The sequence below is a fragment of the Colletotrichum paranaense genome (assembly GCF_030867605.1).
Source record: "Colletotrichum paranaense strain IMI 384185 chromosome Unknown Scaffold_31.1, whole genome shotgun sequence".
Lineage (NCBI taxonomy): Eukaryota > Fungi > Ascomycota > Sordariomycetes > Glomerellales > Glomerellaceae > Colletotrichum > Colletotrichum paranaense.
In genome coordinates this window covers 1-18755 of record NW_026848989.1, presented here as the reverse complement: position 1 = coordinate 18755, position 18755 = coordinate 1, and the positions used below count along the sequence as shown (strand labels likewise).

Sequence of the window (18755 nt, the reverse complement as noted above, 5' to 3'; positions counted from 1 at the left end):
GCAACTTGCTGAGCAATTCGCCATGAGTCATGGGTGGGCGGTTATCTGGCTTCGTGAGGTTATCAAAATATCATTTAGGCGACAGATGTAGTGAACGGTACAGAAGTCGCCGTCAAGTTTGATGATGTATTCTCCATGGAATATGCTCAGTATAGCTGGTGATGATCGACACGAAGTGCTGAAGGAGTGTCTTGCACGACAGCAGCAGCCATGAGCACCAGAATCAGGTTCGGATAACACTGTTGTGCTTCAGTAAAAGAGCTTGACCGACACGATAACATCCTCTGGCCGAGGAATGCGTCCAGCCAGCCAAATAGATCCTCTTATAGCACTAGGACCTAGTTTGCCCTCCGCTTATCGCCCTCGCATATGTCACTAAGGCGGTTACCTGTACGTTTCTTCATTCTGCAGTAATACCCTTTACCTTACTCTGTCTTCATGTTGCTGACATGAAATCTACTCTAGTGCTCCGAGCGGGCAACCTGTCCGCCTCGCCCAAGGCCGGAGCCCAGCCCCAACCCCCACCCTACGTATGAGAATCTGTCAGCCCTTCCCCGTCTTGGCCCGAGTTTCGCGTAACGATAAGGCCGTCGGCGATTTCTCATTATATACCGATTGTATCGTATCTTCGTAACGCAGGGACATAACATGAATGTTCTTCGCTTATATTCAACTTATGGGTGAGCTTGTCATTGTGTCGCGTCGCAACGGGGTCGATACTGGTATTTCCGAAGGTGATTCACTCCTGAAGAAACACCATCGAATGAATGCCGCCGGCACATGCGTCCAAATTTCCCTTCCGTTACTTGCGTTTGAAACATTGACCCGGTTGTAGAGTCCGTCGCTGCGATGAGTCTTCAACTTGACAAGATTAATAAGACGAGTCTAGCATCTTTGATCTTTGATTATGCCAACAGTCAAAGCTGAGCCCATTCATAAAAGTCGGCGCCGGAGTTGTTGCGAGCAACATGAACATACTCGATCAATTTGGCGCGACGATTTGCACCATGCGTCACCACTCAGCAAGTCATAAGCTAACAAGAGTTCAAGGATACTTCGGCAATGCTTCTTTCTACTTATCTATCATGATCAGTTGAAAGTAATCGTTGTTAACGGCACCCTCCTCGTCCCTCGCAGTAGGTAGACTGCCACTTGCTGTTTGCCCATGACCCCGCAACAAGTGTCAAGCAGAGCTCGATCGCAGAGATCGTGTGTTCGTCTGGCTATTGCTATCTAGGCAGATCTATGCTTCATAGGACGATTGGCAAAGTGGCACCGCTTGCAGACATGTAGCAACGATAATGAAATTCCCATCTGTAAGGATGCAACAATGAGTATAGTGAGGTTCTACAGTGATTTCGAACGGATGTGGCTTTCACTTGGTCGTCGAAACCTGTTGTGCAAGGATGTCTTGCTAAGACCGTTGTGATGCATTAGTCAGATGATGCCAATTCGCCTGTACTGCCCGTGGCTCGAGAGACTAGACTCCTAGCTCAGTGAATTCAGAATGAGAGGAGGAATGGACTCATGGAGGGGTAAATAGCAGCCCCTCATCTACGTCCATACTTACGTTTGAGATTACATGAGCTTCCTCGCAGATAAGACCTTGAGCTTCCAGACATATGCTGCTATTCATTTCCCTTGTGTAGCTGAAGACTGTATGAGAAACAAGTACGCGTTAGGAGGCGCAGGCAATGATAGTGGACATCGGGGAGTTGGACGGCATGAGCCGCTCGAGTTCTTATTCGGGTTGCCAGGGTTGTCAATTGAGCACATGTGAGTGGCCAGACCGTTTTTCTCTGCTTCTCTGGTACCTGCCTCGGAAGGATTCGCAGATTTTCGTCAAGCAAAGTGGGATGGATGGCACGGATGGGCTGGGCTGAGGTGGGTTGGAAACAAATGAGAAGAAAGAAGAGGATCCAGCCCAGAACCCCTGAAGATGGTAAAGAGGTAAGAAGTTAACAACAGCAGCATGCAATGACAAAACTGACGACACCAGCGAGGCAATTTTGAAATGGCTTGATCGCGTTCAAAGGTGGTTTCCAGAGTCTGGGGAATTGGAGCACACATCGAATCATTCCCATCTCCCATTGCTCGAATAGGCAGGGAGGGTCTCCAGATACGAATACGAACGGCCCGTCATTGGATGAGCTGCTGGTGCCACCGATTGGTCCCTCCCCTGTTCCCGATTTTCTGGCGCAACGTCCAACATGGACCAACAGGGACGCACAGGTGCTTCCGAGTGGAAAGGGGGCCACTGGGGGGGCACCTAGCATCTCATGGAAGCGAACATGGGAAAAAAAGGGCAGAAAGCAAAAGGAAGAAGAGGTTGCGGCGCGGCTTTCTCTGCCATAATGCGCTAGAAACCCTGTGACAGACGCCTCAAAATCGATTCGGGTGGCCAGATGTCACAGCTTCTTGGCTCCACGACAATTTTTGACATGCGAAATGCTTGACCGCCTACCTTAGCCATGGCCGCTATGCAACGGATACTTAGGTACATTGGCTTAGCTGCTGGCTGGCCAGGTAATGTGAGGTAAGGTAGGCGCACACAGACGTAAGGTAGTGGTGCTCCTTGGTTACGCAAAGAAAATGTGGAACCCAACAAAACGCGGCAGGTATCTAATCTCATTAATGGATAATTTAAAACCACTGCTGGACCCCCCTTCTCGATGCCTTCCACTTTCTTCGTGCCACTGATATTCGACTTGTGCGTGCGGTCACTGCTCTCGAAAACACAGGCAACCTCGACAACCGCGCCAGATCATTTCGATTGACGCATCATCTGTCCTCAGACCCTCATCTGCCCAGCATGGGTCTCCTCCAAGAAGTCGCGGGACCGGTGTCCCAGCAGTTCCAGACTTTGGGAACTGCGTCGCAAGTCGCAATCGTCTTCGCTGCTGTCGTGGTCGTCTCTGTCATCCTCAACGTCGCAAATCAGATCCTCTTCAAGAACAAGAATGAGCCTCCCATGGTCTTCCACTGGTTCCCCTTCATCGGCAGCACCGTCATCTATGGCATGGACCCCCCAGCTTTCTTCAAGGCCAACCGCGAAAAGGTATGCGCACCACCACCGAAACTAACTCTCACCTACCTCGTGTGGTCTCTTACTAATGCACGCTACTCCCATAGTTTGGCGATGTCTTCACTTTCGTTCTCCTCGGCAAGAAGACCACGGTCGCTCTCGGAACTCAGGGCAATGACTTCATCCTCAACGGCAAGCTCAAGGATGTGAATGCTGAGGATATCTACACTGTTTTGACCACTCCCGTTTTTGGACGCGATGTTGTCTACGACTGCCCAAACGCCAAGCTCATGGAGCAGAAGAAGGTATGCGGACAGTCCAAACTCTGGTTGCGCAAAGTTGTATGCTGACTGGCTACGCGCCCCTCCAGTTCATGAAGATTGCCCTCACCACTGAGGCCTTCCGCTCCTACACCCCCATCATTGCCGACGAGGTTACCAACTACTTCAAGCGCAGCCCTGACTTCAAGGGCAAGTCTGGCGTCGTCAATCTGCCCCCCAAGCTGGCCGAGATCACCATTTTCACCGCCTCCCACGCTCTTCAGGGCGCCGAGATCCGCAACAAGTTTGACGAGTCCCTTGCCTCTCTCTACCATGACCTCGACATGGGCTTCACCTCCATCAACTTTGTGCTGCACTGGGCTCCTCTCCCCTGGAACAAGAAGCGTGATCACGCCCAGCGCACCGTTGCTCAGATCTACATGGATGAAATCAAGCAGCGCCGCGAGCAAGGCCGCACCGACGGACTCGATATCATGACCCATCTGATGAACTCTACCTACAAGAACGGCACCAAGGTCCCCGACCACGAGATCGCCAACATGATGATTGCCCTCCTCATGGCCGGCCAGCACTCTTCCTCCTCCACCAGCTCTTGGATCATGCTTCGTCTCGCCCAGTACCCTCAGATTATGGAGGAGCTCTACGAGGAGCAGGTCCGTGTTCTCGGCGCCGACCTTCCTCCCCTGACCTACGAAGACCTCGCCAAGCTGCCCCTTAACCAGGCCATCATCAAGGAGACTCTTCGCCTGCACGCCCCCATCCACTCCATCATGCGCGCCGTTACATCTCCCATGCCCGTTCCCGGTACCAAGTACGTCATTCCTACCAGTCACACCCTCCTCGCCGCTCCTGGTGTCTCTGGCTCCGACCCCGTCTACTTCCCCGAGCCCGAGGAATGGAACCCCCACCGCTGGGACGCCGACTCTCCTATCGCCCCCAGACTCGGACGCCCCGAAGATGCCGATGATGAGAAGATCGATTACGGTTACGGCTTGGTTAGCAAGGGTGCCGGATCGCCTTACCTCCCCTTCGGCGCTGGTCGTCACCGCTGCATCGGTGAGCACTTTGCCAACCTGCAGCTGCAGACCATTACCGCCATGATTGTCAGAGAATTCAAGTTCCGCAACGCCGATGGCAGCAATAAGATCAACGGCACAGACTACGCCTCCCTTTTCTCACGGCCATTGGAGCCCGCCAACATCTACTGGGAGAAGCGCAACCCCTAGATGATGAGTATTTTTAAAGGAGGGATTCTGGGTTGAGGACTGTACATTGCAAGCCATTATGACTATATATCACATGGTAAAGAGGGATAAAAGAGACTTAGACATGACAGCGCTACGGCGCCAGAAGGTGGCAGACTAGACGGTCACCACCGAATAATATTAATACAAAAGACCGTTATGACATCACGACTATCCATCCAACCGGCCATCCACCAACCAGTGCAGACCATGGATCTTTTTTTCAGTATAGAAGATTTCGGAGAATAATCATGCACTTGGAGCATGGTAGACCAGCATTGGTAGCTTGCGGGGTCCTGACATGACTGAGAGTGGTGATAACGACAATCGAGTGCGTCGCTGAGTGGTCCGGCTGATCGGCCTGGTTCTGTTTCAAGGTCAGTGCGGCGAACCTGGCAAGGACGTCTCAGACAGCTAGGTATAGCTATCCCCTTCCGCCCTTCCCCCTCGCATCCCTCTCCTCCCCTCACACTCATCCCAAAGCTGGAGCTTGAGCTTGAGCTTGAGCTTTATTCTTTGACATCGTCACTGTCAAACTACCTCGCGCAATCGCCAGACGAACAGCCGCGTACCAAACGTGGGGTTTTGAGTTTTGCTCACTGACGTCGCGTAGCCAACATCTACTTAACCCACAGACTGCGTTCCGATCTACCCGTCTCATATAAGAACCCCGTAGGGAATTTGCGATTGCGACAAGATTAGGGGGACCTTGAGCTCTTTGCGACGGAAGCACGCATTACTCGTATGACAACCAGGATCTACAGTCTCATAAAGTCAGAAGCTTAGGCGTACAACAAACCCCCGGACCTTGCCGGAATGAACACTGAGGACGAAAACCTGGGACCCCTGGTCCGCCTATGGGGCCTCCGGACGGAGCAGCTCCCGGCGCCGAGCGCCACGACGGCGGACTTGGCACCGTTTCTCATCGCCGTGCTCCAAGAAGCCGTTCCGTTCATCGACGCCGTGGCGCCCAAGGACGGCACGGCGCGCCCCAATGAGTGGAAGGCCAAGGGCACAAAGACGTTTCCCGAGTCGACGGCGCCCGTGGAGCTGTACGAGCGCATCGTGCCCGCGGCGGAGCTGGAGAAGGAGGCGGCGAGGAACCAGCTGCCCAACAGCAGCTCGGTCGCGAGCGAGACGTGGGCGTGCCGGCGGAGCATCCACAAAGATCGGCCGGGCAAGGGGACGGCGGCGTGGGAGGAGTTTGTCAAGTGTTTCAAGGACGACCACGTCGAGGCCGAGAAGGCGTTTACGCCCAACGTGATGGAGGCGCGGGAGGCGCTCGCGTGGGATTGCAGCGGTATCGTCGTTGACGAGGGCGGGTTGTCGTGGGAGAATTTCAAGGTTGGGGTGTCGGAGATCAAGCACAAGCTCGGGATGCCGCTCAAGAACCGCGTGTTCCCCGTGCTCATTATCTCGGCCAGGGCCAAGGGTGCGGTGGACGAGTTCGTCGTGGTGTCGATACCCGTCTCGGACCTAGCTGCGTCGGAGCACGGGAAGCTCGTCAAGGATAAGGGTGTGGTTGTGGGCGCGTACGTGAGCGTCGAGAGGGTTCGAAAGCTGCCGACGGGGGCGATTGAATGGATTATGGCTACGGCGTCGGACGCGAAGGGGGTGCTGCCTGCGTGGATTCAGGCAAAGGCCGTCATTGGCGTGGTGGCTAAGGACGTTGCGCTGTTTCTAGGCTGGATTGCTGAGGAGCGGGAGAAGGGAACGAGCGTAGGGAAGTGGACTGCCGTCAAGGGGAACGGTGGAGGGAGTGAGATCCCGAACCGCAAGCCGTCTATGACTTTGGAGGATGCCGAGTCTTCGATGCAGGGCGGTCGCACTTCGAGGCAAGGCGTGTCTTCGAGGAATGGGAAAGAGCCAGCGGCAGGAAGTACGAATGGAGGAGGATCGGGGACAAATGGCCAGGTACACGCATGAGAGGAGGCCTTTTGCAAGTTTCCAGCACGCGATATCTAAGTTGCAGTAGGACTTTAAGCTAATACATATGATCGTTAAAAGCCACTGAATGCCTCGAGCCCCTTCTAGATTCAGCTCCCCCAAGGAAGAGCAGGTGCATGAATGACTGGCTTGGGCTCCTTCCCACAACGAACATCTGGGAATGGTAGGAACCTTCTCGCACCTGCCCTGACTTCCTCCGACGCCATGCAAATCCTGGAACCAGACACCTGACCTGCCATCCCCGACTTCTGTGGGAGCAATCGAAGCCCTCCTTTCTTTTCAACCCTTTTCCACACATCGCCAAACAAGACGCAGGCGGTTCTTCAGCCCTCATTCTGTATATCATCAACCGGCTCGACGTTCCTCTCTTCTGTCCTCGTCAACCACTTCTGTGTGTGTTCTTCTATCACGTCATTCCTCTCAGTGCCTTCCTATTCTCTTACATAAACCAGGAGAAGCCACAACCATCACAATGCCGCCGGCAACGTCGAAGAAACGGTCAGCTACAGCGTCGAACCTCGAACACACAGCTGCCCCTGCCGGACCGTCTGTAAGCAACAGTAGAGCTGTTTGTATGATGCCGTTGGTTCTAATACGTCAGGGCACATGCAGAACAATGGTGCCGCTGCAACTAATACCATTCCCGCAACCCAGATGGCCTTTGGCATGAGCCACATTGTCATCTATCAAGAGCTCATGACCATGCGTCGTGCTCTTGATGACATTTCTCGTCGCCAGGAGAAGAGCGACGAGACGAACAAAAACAGCGAGACGAGGCTGCAGGAGCTGCAGCCCATGCCTAAGCGACTGGATGATCTGGGAGCCGAACTGAACAATCACTATGCAGCAGCAGAGGGAAAGATCCGGAAGCAGGAGGAAGAGCTTAGAGCTTTTGCAGATAGGCTCTTCCAGGGCGATGAAGAGAGGGCGGCTTTGGACCGCAAGGTTGCACAACTCGTCGCTGAGCAGTCCTTGCAGGCGACGCAGGATGACCCAGATAACTGTAGGAAATCCAAATCCCAAAACACAGAGTACGAAGCTGACATGTGTTAGTTCGGGCTGTTGTCAGAAAGAGGCCTCGAGCTGTCGACAGTGAGGAGCCTATCTCAGCGCCGCCCAAGCCTCAACAGCAACCGAAGAGACGCGTTAAATTGGTCCCCGAACAATCCAAGTCTAGAGCCCCCAAGTCCAACCCGGCAAAGTCCAATGCTCCCAAGCGCCTCCCAACGCAATTTGAGATCTTCCAGAGATACAAGCAAGGCAAAATGGATGAGTACTACCGAGCGCCTCGCAGGAGGGGCAACGATTTGAGGAAATTCATCAACGATTTTATTCAGGGCATTGAAGACGAAGGAATTTCTAATTCTGTGCAGGATAACCTCTTGAAACAGTTTTCTGGCTCAGTTCGGAAACTCAAGACCCGTAAAGGATCCCGATTCATTGCCATAGGGAATGAGCTCCAATGGGAAGATATCAGTCAGGTTGTTGATGACCCGAAGCTACGAGATGATTTGGAGTGAGACGCGGGCTCAAAGCGCAGAATATTCGATATTTGGGTGAAGCACATTGATAGAATGGTTGTCGGCCAATAGAAGGCAAGTAGAAGAGGACGCAATGTATGATGAGAAAATAGCGATGATGGAACTTAACAGGTAGCGTGGCAACAGAGCTCATATCCAGAGTTATCCTAGTTAGATACTGAAAAAGACTTGCTTTCAACCAACTACCTTACGTAGTCTGTGACTCCGTACCAAGATGGATCTGAGTATCCGGTCGACCGCAACGTCTCCAGTAAGGTGATTGAAGTGAATGCGGTTGGTTCCATTGCCTGAAGGAGCAGTCGGGTCTGTGCACCATGCCGCCAGCGTTTGTCACGCTAAAGCTTCCACTCACCACACGCGACCTGCAAGGCTGGTCTTGCTCAAAGTTAGCTACTTTCCAGGGTGCGGGTACCTTTCTACTGCGTAAGTACCGTGGTCAGCTAGGACCTAAGGTACCTTATTACCCATGGATCTCAACTTCCGCTTCTAACTTTGCGCCTCCGGCCTTGATGCACGCACCTTCGAATCTCTACCCAAGAATTCTATTGCGTACGGATCTGCCAAGAGTTTCTCCAAGGCGACAACTCCGGCGCACTTGATTCAACGAGTCCTTGAACATTGTTTCCCGCGCCTTCAATCAGAAAGGGATCCCGTATGCGCTCCACTTAACCTCCCCGCGAAGATCGAGGCGCGCCTGCCTTTCCGATCTACACAAACGAAATCCTTCTCTTAACTCTGACTATACCCCCTGGATGCGACAAACAGAAATACCTTACTGCGAACACCCGTGATACTTTCGACGAGCGACCTTGAAAGATGCCAGACATCAGTGCGCCGCCGCCGCCACGGCCGAAGCTGAAGCTCAGCGTGAATTCGCGACAGACATCATTCAGCGAACAGAACGGCGCGACACCTACAGCTTCGACACCTTCTGGGATGAAGATTAAACTCAAATCATCACAACCGCCAACGCCGGCTGGGCCGGTAGCACCAACACCGATCAAGACAAAAGCTGGGCGTCAATCGAAGCCCACGAGCAAGCTCATCGAGTCGAAGAAGAGGGAACAAGACGAAGATGACGACGGCGCAAACCAACCGTCTTCGAAAAAGATCAAGCTTCTCAAGACGCCGAACGTATCGACACCTAGATCGGGTCACATCGTTGTCAAGTCGAAAGGCAAACCACCAGTACATCCCCCTGGTGATGGCTACGACTCGGAAGCCAGCGACCAAGAGAAGGACCCTACAATCGAGGAGCAGTTCATTTTGCGCATGATGCCAGGAGAGCATTGCGAATACGTCAGGAAGTGCGTCGAAGAAGGCAAGGTGGGCCTCCCTCGAAAAGATGGTGGCGCGGATATAATGATGAAGTTTTTCGACGACGAAAGCCGGCGCGCGGTCGTTGTCGTAAAAAACCAACCGTACGCAGCGGTCATGGTTGAGCTACCGACAATCACGGAAGGAATGAAGTCCTGGGACCGGAAGACGCTCATGAAGTCAGCCGACATCTGCCATATGCTGCTGGTCTTCCAGCCTGTAAAGAGTGACGAAGAGGCAAAGAAGGCACCATTACCTGCGATGATTCAGCCAGGCTTCAAGTGGCCTCACGGACTGACGCCACCGATGCACGACGCAACGAATCAAAGATTCGCAAAAATTATCAGTCGCTCTGAGATCGAATTGAAGGAGAACGAGGTTAAGAAACTCTTGCAGGCCGATGCGGCCGCTATGTCCTCCAAATATGAGTTCATCGACGACAGAAAGATGCAGTCTGGCGACGAGTACTCCGACGACGAACAGGACGCCGATGGCGAGGCCGATGACAGCGGCTACTTCCCCTCTGAGGGCTATGCCAACGGCGAACTATTTGACGACGATGACCACGATTTGGAGGCAGAGCTTGAGGCTGCTTTCGAAGAGGAGTTGAACCAGGCCACGACTGAGGTTGGCACACCAGCAACACAAGTTGAGGGGGCCACGCCGATGACTATGAACGCCGGCACACCGGCAGCCAACGCACGTGATGGGGATGAGTCCGTCGCTAGTGAAGAGGACGAAGATGACGACGACGACGACGATGACGATGATGACGACGAGGACAAGCCGCCTCAGGACGAAATCAAGGCCGTCAGAGAAGATATCGTGAATCTCAAGGCAGAGATTGCAAAAAAGGAGCAGGAGAAGGCTCTCCAACAAAACAAGATTCTGCGGAAGCGTGTGGAGGACAGGTTGAAGCAGCTGAGGGCAGAATTGGCGCTCAAGCAAACGTCTATCAACGAAGAAGAGGAGGACGACGATTAAGGCAGAAGCGCCCTGAGCGCCCACATAAGATTGCAAACGGAAGGGCAAGAATATCCACTTCAAAGCAATTTTATCTACGGCCATGTATAGTTATCATGCCCACAAGCTTCTAATATTGGAAACCAGAGCCCGCAGTGCTCTAAGAACATCGTTCTTCTTACTCGTCCAGTTGATATTTTGGTGATGATATAACAAGCCGGTCATGACGACCGTAGATATTGTACAGGAGCCCCCTTCTTGAGAGCTCTCTATGATACACAATCTCGACCCCTTCCTGCCACATACGTAGCAACCATACAAGATGCAACAAGCCACCACAGCGGTGCCACCACGACCCCCCGCTTACATGGACTTGAGGTAGTTGGACTCCTTGATCTTGGCCTTGCGGTCCTTGCGCATCGCCTTGCGCAGCTCGTCTCTCTTGGTCGCCGCCTCGAGGTTGTGCTCGACGTCGCCACCCTTCTCTCCTGGCAAGTTGATGGACTGTTGGGGCAGCGGGACCTTTGGTGCGAGGGCCTCGAGGTCGCCTGAGGCAAGAACCTTGGCCTCGAGAGCCTTTTGCTTCTTGGCGGCGGCCTTGCGCTGCTTCTTGGACTTGGCTGTGCGTTTTGTATGTTAGATGTTGTACTCAACATGGTTTTTTTCTTGAGCCAGGACAAATTGGTTGGGAAAAGGGAAACGTACAAAACATCTCGGCGGCGAGGTCATCCGTAGACTCTACAGCCTCGCTCTTGGACTCGAGGACCGTCCACAGCCAGTCGGGGTACGCCTCATCGGGGAGAGCGACGGGGTCCGTCTTGTTCTTGAAGTAGTTGAGGCCGTTGAGGACGGTACCGGGCGGGCAGGAAGAGATGGGCGCCGCGGCCTCGGGGATGTCGGCGGTGGACGAGGAGAGCTTCGGGGGTGCGTCCTTGGCGTTGGTGGCGGCAGGAGTAGCAGGAGCAGCAGCTCCTGCAGCAGGCGCTTCTACTGCGTTTCTTGAGGGCGCGGAGAGGGAGAAGGGTCTGATGAGGAGGGACGAGGCGCGAGGGGCCTGGAGACGGGGTAGGGCCGAGGCGCCGCGGCGCATGCACGTTCTGCAAATCATGGCTTCTGTATCTGGGGGGTTGCCGAGCGCGGTCGATCTGCGTCACCGGTGCTGGATATCTCTGTGGGTTGTTCGTCGACGAGGATCACCTTGAACTTTTGGTGGTGTTGCAGGATGCGTGAGCTTGAAGCTCGGGGATGGAAAAATTCTGGGGCGGGCGGGACGCGCCTGTTGCGCACTTGGCATGGGAGGCTCTGGGCACTACGCTTCACCGGCCCTTCACCCTCACTTACAACCCGTCGTTAAAGTCAATTGATGAACACAAGATAATAATCTAGATTATCTGATAGAAGCCAGCGGGAATTTACTCAAAGCTGGCTGATTCGAGAGTCATTGGGTGACCAGAAGCTGAGACACGGATAGATGCATAACCTCAAAAGCCCTGTTTGATTCATTTGTACATATCGTGAGGGATATCGCCCATCACGCTCCGGCTCGTTGACGTGGTACCGTCACAGCCTCGTCTCTGCGTTCCCCATTTCTAAATCCTGAGAGAGGTCGTCTTCGAGAGCGCCGCTTCCTGCTTCACAACAGTCCCTTCTACTCCGTCCCATCGTACAGCATATCTATTGCTTGCTGATGTAGTTCTGCTGCTCGAACAGTGTGCCCTTAACCTTCTTCTCCTTCAACAATTGCAGGTACTTTTCTGTATCACTGATCAGCGTCTTTTCTTCACCCGGCCAAGATACACCCGCTGGTGGACTGCAAATCGAGCTCTCCCCTCCGTCTCTCGCAAAGGCCTACTAACCTCTGAGGTGACCGCAGTTCTCCAAGTGGTTCACGCCCTCCTTCTTGTAGCACTTGCCCAATTCCTCGCCAACAAGGCGCAGCATCATAGCGCCGACCCATTGTTCACGGATGATGGCGTCCTGTGCCTGCTTGAATGCCTTGGTGTCGTCGTAGTCGACGCCGTCGAAAGTTGGGGGCACCTTGGGCTTTTGTGCCAGGAACATCGCGGACTCGGGGGTCGGCATTATGACTGAGTTGTGTATTCAAAAGTCGTCTTCTCGAGGAAGGAATGAAGTTCGAATTGAGCCGGGAGGTCGGAGGTCGCGGACGGAGTGTGGTCAAGCTTCGTGGAATCGTAATGGTCGACTTCGGGACCGTTGGCTGTCGGGATTGGAGGAACCTGGCAGCTAGAGAGGTCAGCCAGAATCCGGCGGCCTTAATTCGCAGGCTCAGTCGCGCCCCCGTTGCTCACGGACCACGGCCGTCGTTCCTGCTTTCCCCCAGAGCGACTCGGCTGCGGCTTTTCGGTACGTACCCAGATGGACCCGCTATCTTGCAGCCCCTCGCACACCGCCCGCGCAGTCGAGGGAGAAGCCCCGCTGAAAAGTTGGCAAATCGCAAAAAAAAATCTCTGTCGCAAGACCCTTCGCCCCAACCACCGAGACCCTGGCCTTAAAAGTCAAGCTCCCACCCCCAAGCTTCAATCAACTTTTCTCTTGTGCAACCTCTCTGGAAAAAGTCTTTCTCTTGCCTATTTCCAAATACCAATCTCTTGTTCTTGATACCCCTTCCGTTTACCCTTTCAAAATCATCACAATGGGCAAGACCAAGTCATCCACCAAGGCCACCAAGGCCGCCGACCCTCTCACCAAGGTGAAGGGCGCTGGCGTCACCAAGGCCTCTGAGAGCCCCAAGGCCAAGTCCAAGGCCATTGCAAAGGAGGTCGAAAAGAAGGCTTCCAAGAAGTCCAAGAAGGTCGTTGAGCCCGAGTCTGAGTCTTCCGAGAGCGAGTCTTCCGACTCTTCTGAGTCTGAGGCTGAGGCTTCCAGCGACGACTCTTCCTCCGAGTCTGAGGAGGAGAAGCCCGTCAAGAAGGCTGCCCCCAAGGCTGCTGCCGCCAAGAAGGCCGAGTCCTCTGACTCCTCCGACTCTGACTCTGACTCTGACTCCTCTGAGTCTGAGGCTGAGGCTGCCCCCAAGACCAACGGTACCGCCAAGAAGGCCGAGTCTTCTGACAGCGAGTCTGACTCTGACTCCGACTCAGAGTCTGAGGAGGAGGAGAAGACCGAGAAGAAGGTTGAGAAGAAGGCTGAGGCCGTGAGTTGAACCATCGTCTTGAGGACCATATCACTTTCTAATAATCCTTTCACAGAGCTCCGACTCCTCCGACTCCGATTCCGACTCTTCCGACTCTGATGAGGAGGAGACCTCCGACTCTAAGGAAGCATCCGAGACTGAGGCCAAGGCTGAAGAGCCCTCCAAGAAGCGCAAGGCCCTTGATGACCCCGTCATCCCCGGCAAGAAGGCACGCACCGATGTCTCTGACAAGAGCTCTACCCTCTTCGTCGGCTCCCTTGCTTGGGCTGTCGATGATAACTCCCTGTACGCCGCCTTCGAGGAGTTCGCTGATCTCACTGGCGCTCGCGTCGTTACCGACAAGAACACTGGCCGCAGCCGTGGTTTCGGTTACGTCGACTTCTCTACCCCCGAGGCTGCTGCCGCTGCCCTCGAGGCCGCTCAGGGCCGTGAGCTCTCTGGTCGTGCCATGAACATCGACTTCTCCGGCCAGAAGCCCCAGGGCGAGGGCAACCCCGCCGCCCGCGCTTTCGACCGCGCCCAGAAGCACGGCGACCAGGTCTCCCCCGAGAGCGATACCCTCTTCGTCGGCAACCTTCCTTTCGACATTGATCAGGATTCCGTCCGCGCTTTCTTCACTGAGGCTGCTGAGGTCACCAGCGTCCGTCTGCCCACTGACCCGTGAGTATCTTCCACAACTTATACCAACTTCATCAATGTTAACGCCTTTGTAGTGAGTCGGGTAACCTCAAGGGATTCGGATACGTCTCCTTCGGCTCCATCGAGGACGCCAAGACTGCCTTCACTCAGCTGAACGGTGGTTACCTTGGTGAGGGCCGCAGTGCTCGCGCTGTCCGTCTGGACTACGCCGGCCAGAAGCCCCAGCGTGAGGGTGGCGGCCGCGGTGGATTCGGTGGTGGCCGTGGTGGCAGTCGTGGACGCGGCGGCTTCGGAGGCCGTGGCGGTGGTGACCGCGGTGGACGTGGTGGCCGTGGCGGTCGTGGTGGTTTTTCCTCCACCAACCGTGGCGGTTTCGGTGACTTCAAGGGCTCCAAGGTCACCTTCTAAACGGTGATGCATGCTGCACATTGATGATTGATCAGAGGGCACTTCGCGGGCATTCCTGTGGGCTACTGTGGGCTGTCGGTTCGACACAAGTTTCTTCCCTTTTTTGGGACTGTGGGCTTTGAGAGCAGTCTCTTGGGAGACAAGATGGACCTGAGGGCTTTTCATTTGGACCGTGGGCTTGTGGCAAGTCTCTTCTACGGAAGAAGACGGCGCGGGATCTGTACGCTATTGTGGGTTGACCAAGAGGGCATTCGTTGCACTGCAACATCTTCACAGTGGGCAGACGGCTTATTATCATGAAACTGGGGAAGATCCTTCCCGATGTCTGCCAGCTTAGCAGACCTCGACGGAGGGGACTCGATGATTCTAGATGACGACGGCTTCTGTGGGCTCTGGGGGTTGCTTTCAACGGCTTCGGCTGTTGATGTGGCTAGTCAGGCGTTTTTCTTCCCTTTCGGTTACTCTTGAACTTGGAACGATACCATGCAATGCGATGCAGGATGTGGAGTAAGTATACTTCTCCCCGTGAATGTCATTTCAAAAAAGGCATATATTGCCAGGTGGATTCGGCGTTAAGGAAGGGCTCCAATTGTAATAAAAGTTTTGATACCTTCCTCGATGAATACACATTTATCCTCTTTCATCTATGCCTATTTACCTACCACGTGATGTTTGATGTCGTCTGCGACCTTATCTCAGATCGCGGCCGTGTTCTCAGACGGGAACGTGGTTCCATGTCTCATTTGGGGGAATGGAGGGGGGGGGGGGCGCGAACTGCCCGATTTCGGTCCTATACAACGGTAGCCTCGTGGCCAGCTTAAAATGTGCGATTCTGCGTCATTGGGCGGCACGAGGTGCGTACTCAGCCCCGTGATGACGGGCAAAGCTGTGTCTTCCTCTAAAATGTCCCATCCCACTAGAACACCCGTCCTTTGGTCACTCCTGCCCTTCTCAGCTAACAAACGTCACGGGAGAACACCCGTTCGCCAGCAGATGGTTGTAAAACCTGCTCAGCCGTTTGACCAAGTTAGGTGCCCCCCCCCTCCAAGGCGCCAAACGGAGGCTATTCTGTTTGGAAAACGGTGGTGCGAAGGGAAGGACAAGGAGTAGGGCAGCAGTCCAGTGCTACCTACGACAGCACGTCAGTGGAATCTGGCATGACTTAGGGAACGATAATAAGACGAGAATCACGGCGTGTCTTGGGATCGTCCTTGTCGTTGGATGCATGTCGCGGCGTCGGCAGACCACTAGCAGCGCCGGACGGCAACCCTCTCCGCATTTCCCATGTTGCCGTACAGAGGTAGACCACGCAATATGCGACCGAAACTTGGAGAGCCGGTGTCGGTGTCACGGTGTTAAGTGGTCGAGGGACTCGTGGTGGGCGCAGCTCGCGCTTCCCGCTGCAAAACGCCGTGAATCTCGACCCCACCTGACCCCCTGCAGCGCCTGCACTTAGCGGCCCGGACGGTGTGTAAGTGCCAAAGTGGGATGTTCTGAGGCGGGACGTGGACGTGGATGCGTCCATTCAGTACGGAGTACGCAGCAGTGTATGGCTGTCTCTCCTCCCCCCTGACCGTAACGATAGCGTCATCCATATCAAGGACGTTCCCTTGATCAGAGAAATGTCGTACTGTGCTTATCGCGCTGTTTGCAGCCGGCCAACGCCCGTCTGATAAGGCGGAGGTCATGCCACCTGACACGGTACGGTGGCCGGAACCTCCAAGCGCCGGCTCGGAGGACCAAGTATCTGCCACGCAAATGACTGCTGCAGATATACATCCAGTGACATTCCAGATTATCTACTAGCGTCCGTTATCCCACCTGCCGTTTTGCACGCTCAAGGTGGACACAGGGACAGAGAGGCCCCTCCCCTCCTTCCAGGTTCCCCGACCTCTACGTGCTGCACAAAGGCCCAGCCAGCCATCCACCAGCCGGGCCTCAACACCATCTCACCGACCCTGCGTGCCTGGTGAGCCGGCTATAGTCGAAGCGGTCTGCTGCAACCCTTCCTTTCTTACCTACTTTTTTGTTTTCCCCTTCTTACTTCAACTCTTTTTCCGTCGTGAACCAGCGCGTTTTTCAAACCACTTTCAACGTCGAGCGAACAGACAACTCGGACCCCTTGCTACGGAGATCTCACGAGCGTATCTTATCTCCAAAACGCGGGGTTTGGGACGGAGGAAGTACTCCCCACATACGTCCAACCACCTCCCTCGACGACCACGACGACAACAACGTCTGACGATTACGAACGACCTTTCTCTATATCACTCTCTGGATACTATTTTCCTTTCTTCGAAATTCAACGGCGTCAAAAATAAATAAATATAAACCTCAAAATGGATGGACAGCAGCGCGACGACCGCGCAGGACACAACTTCCAGAATAACAGAATGTCGGCGAACGGATCACAGCCCGCCGCGGGCCCTCGCAGACGGAATGACGGTCAGTCACTAGAAGACAGCCACTCGGCTGGTCAGATTGACAGAATGCTGACATCTCTCTTTTCAGATTCGTGGGTAGAGGTCTCGTCGCAGCCTTCTTCATCTTCTCTTTCTTCCATCGGCGACGAGATCGTCACCACCGGTCTCCGAGTCGGTGGGTCCATGGCCGCCCGCCGACGTCGCTTACATCACCAAAACCAACCTGTGCCACGATCTTTTCATGTCGACCAGACGGCTATCCACGCTGGTACAAGTAGCCAGGAGGAGTACGAGGAGAGTGAAAGCGAGGAGGACCGATGTCTGACGAGCTCGACCGAGAACGTTCGGCCTCCGGTGCGAGCGTCGTTCCAACAGCAACCATCGGCGCAGGAGGATTCGGAGGCCTCTGACGATAGCGACGAGATTGCTACCGCCCTGGGTCGCGTTTCCGATGATCCGGTCTTCAGACCCCAGCCAAACGCATTCTCTCATCCGCCCTCTGGCTTGGATAGGAGACACTCGGCCAGCTCGGCGATCCACCAGCATCCGCACAGCGGTGTAAGGCCCGCACTATCCCAACGATCTCAAACTAGAGTCAGCCGGGGCCCGCCAAACTTCATGTCCCCCGCATATCAAGCCGATAATGACGCGGCTCTCCGTGCTTCCCTCACGACTCTGCTGTCGTGCGCCGCTGCCGCCCGTGGTCTGCCCAAGTATAAGGATACTACCGAGCGACAGGGCGCTCCACCCGCGCATGCCGGAGTCGGACCTAGCTCCCAACCTGTTGAGTTACGGCTGATGCCCGAATCTGAGCTCATGGCTGAGAGACCTACCCAACCTCAGACCGCCTCACCTGCCAAGTCTCCCGCTGCCCGTCCGTCACGGACAGCGGCGTCTTCTGCCCCTTCATCGCCCAAGAGCGACGGTGTCGATAAGCACAAACGAACCTCTTCCTCACAGACACGCTCGTCCCGTGCGACAAAGAAGAAGAAGGTCACCGCCAACGAGGACGCCCTCATCAGCCCGACGTTGCTGACATGGGTTGTCAGTGCTGGCGTGGTGGTGTTGGTGTCTGTGGTAGGATTTGGTGCGGGATATGTGATCGGCCGTGAAGTAGGACGTCAGGAAGCACTATCAGCAGGAGTAGGTGTCAACGCCTCGGCAGTTGCGGACTCATCTTCGTGCGGACGGGAAGTTATTCGATCGTCCGGCGGCGGTCTTCGTCGCCTGAGGTGGGGTGCGGGGGTTGGTCGAAGCGTCGTCGCCTGAGATTTTTTGAATCTGCGTCGATCGTCGGACATGTCGTCTGAATCATGAAGCGTCGGATGCTATTTACGTACAGGCGGATCCGGGGTACTGGATCTTTCGGGCTTCCGGACCTGTTTCTTCATACACCTCTTGTCGGCTTTCTTCTCTTTTCGTCACGAACGGGTATGAGCGCGGACATTGACGAATATAGACGACTGCAAGTTTTTCTTATCTTTTCATGGATACCTCTTCTTCCCAAACGGGGGGGGGGGGGGGGGAAACCGCGGAATCTGCCTGGCAATCAGCATTCGGGCGATCATGCCTGTTCGAGCGTCATTTCAACCCTCAAGCACCGCTTGGTTTTGGGGCCCCACGGCACACGTGGGCCCTTAAAGGTAGTGGCGGACCCTCCCGGAGCCTCCTTTGCGTAGTAACTACCGCCTCGCACTGGGATCCGGAGGGACTCTTGCCGTAAAACCCCCCAATTCTTTACAGGTTGACCTCGGATCAGGTAGGAATACCCGCTGAACTTAAGCATATCAATAAGCGGAGGAAAAGAAACCAA

At 54.7% G+C, this 18755-nt stretch overlaps 9 protein-coding genes across 9 annotated transcripts; 6 read left to right on the top strand and 3 right to left on the bottom strand.

Moving 5' to 3' along the window:
- Nucleotides 1-2812: 2812 nt before the first annotated feature.
- Nucleotides 2813-4532, top strand: CPAR01_16762 (eburicol 14-alpha-demethylase; the record flags this gene model as incomplete). Its single annotated transcript, XM_060501006.1, has 3 exons — nucleotides 2813-3058; nucleotides 3133-3330; nucleotides 3396-4532. The coding sequence occupies 3 exons, from the start codon at nucleotides 2813-2815 to the stop codon at nucleotides 4530-4532; spliced, it is 1581 nt and encodes a 526-aa protein (XP_060340290.1).
- An 834-nt stretch (nucleotides 4533-5366) lies between these two features.
- Nucleotides 5367-6476, top strand: CPAR01_16761 (uncharacterized protein; the record flags this gene model as incomplete). Its single annotated transcript, XM_060501005.1, has 1 exon — nucleotides 5367-6476. The coding sequence occupies one exon, from the start codon at nucleotides 5367-5369 to the stop codon at nucleotides 6474-6476; it is 1110 nt and encodes a 369-aa protein (XP_060340289.1).
- A 493-nt stretch (nucleotides 6477-6969) lies between these two features.
- On the top strand, nucleotides 6970-8017 carry CPAR01_16760 (uncharacterized protein; the record flags this gene model as incomplete). Its single annotated transcript, XM_060501004.1, has 3 exons — nucleotides 6970-7047; nucleotides 7110-7500; nucleotides 7551-8017. The coding sequence occupies 3 exons, from the start codon at nucleotides 6970-6972 to the stop codon at nucleotides 8015-8017; spliced, it is 936 nt and encodes a 311-aa protein (XP_060340288.1).
- Nucleotides 8018-8854: 837 nt separating this feature from the next.
- CPAR01_16759 (uncharacterized protein) lies at nucleotides 8855-10339 on the top strand (the record flags this gene model as incomplete). Its single annotated transcript, XM_060501003.1, has 1 exon — nucleotides 8855-10339. The coding sequence occupies one exon, from the start codon at nucleotides 8855-8857 to the stop codon at nucleotides 10337-10339; it is 1485 nt and encodes a 494-aa protein (XP_060340287.1).
- Nucleotides 10340-10681: 342 nt separating this feature from the next.
- On the bottom strand, nucleotides 10682-11426 carry CPAR01_16758 (uncharacterized protein; the record flags this gene model as incomplete). Its single annotated transcript, XM_060501002.1, has 2 exons — nucleotides 10682-10938; nucleotides 11024-11426. The coding sequence occupies 2 exons, from the start codon at nucleotides 11424-11426 to the stop codon at nucleotides 10682-10684; spliced, it is 660 nt and encodes a 219-aa protein (XP_060340286.1).
- Nucleotides 11427-11992: 566 nt separating this feature from the next.
- Nucleotides 11993-12400, bottom strand: CPAR01_16757 (NADH-ubiquinone oxidoreductase 12 kDa subunit; the record flags this gene model as incomplete). Its single annotated transcript, XM_060501001.1, has 2 exons — nucleotides 11993-12072; nucleotides 12175-12400. 2 exons carry the CDS (start codon nucleotides 12398-12400, stop codon nucleotides 11993-11995), a joined length of 306 nt encoding a protein of 101 aa, XP_060340285.1.
- A 571-nt stretch (nucleotides 12401-12971) lies between these two features.
- CPAR01_16756 (RNA recognition domain-containing protein) lies at nucleotides 12972-14519 on the top strand (the record flags this gene model as incomplete). The annotated part of the gene is made up of 3 exons (XM_060501000.1): nucleotides 12972-13472; nucleotides 13528-14132; nucleotides 14186-14519. 3 exons carry the CDS (start codon nucleotides 12972-12974, stop codon nucleotides 14517-14519), a joined length of 1440 nt encoding a protein of 479 aa, XP_060340284.1.
- Nucleotides 14520-15681: 1162 nt separating this feature from the next.
- Nucleotides 15682-16044, bottom strand: CPAR01_16755 (uncharacterized protein; the record flags this gene model as incomplete). Its single annotated transcript, XM_060500999.1, has 1 exon — nucleotides 15682-16044. One exon carries the CDS (start codon nucleotides 16042-16044, stop codon nucleotides 15682-15684), a length of 363 nt encoding a protein of 120 aa, XP_060340283.1.
- An 814-nt stretch (nucleotides 16045-16858) lies between these two features.
- CPAR01_16754 (uncharacterized protein) lies at nucleotides 16859-18211 on the top strand (the record flags this gene model as incomplete). The annotated part of the gene is made up of 1 exon (XM_060500998.1): nucleotides 16859-18211. The coding sequence occupies one exon, from the start codon at nucleotides 16859-16861 to the stop codon at nucleotides 18209-18211; it is 1353 nt and encodes a 450-aa protein (XP_060340282.1).
- Nucleotides 18212-18755: the final 544 nt, after the last annotated feature.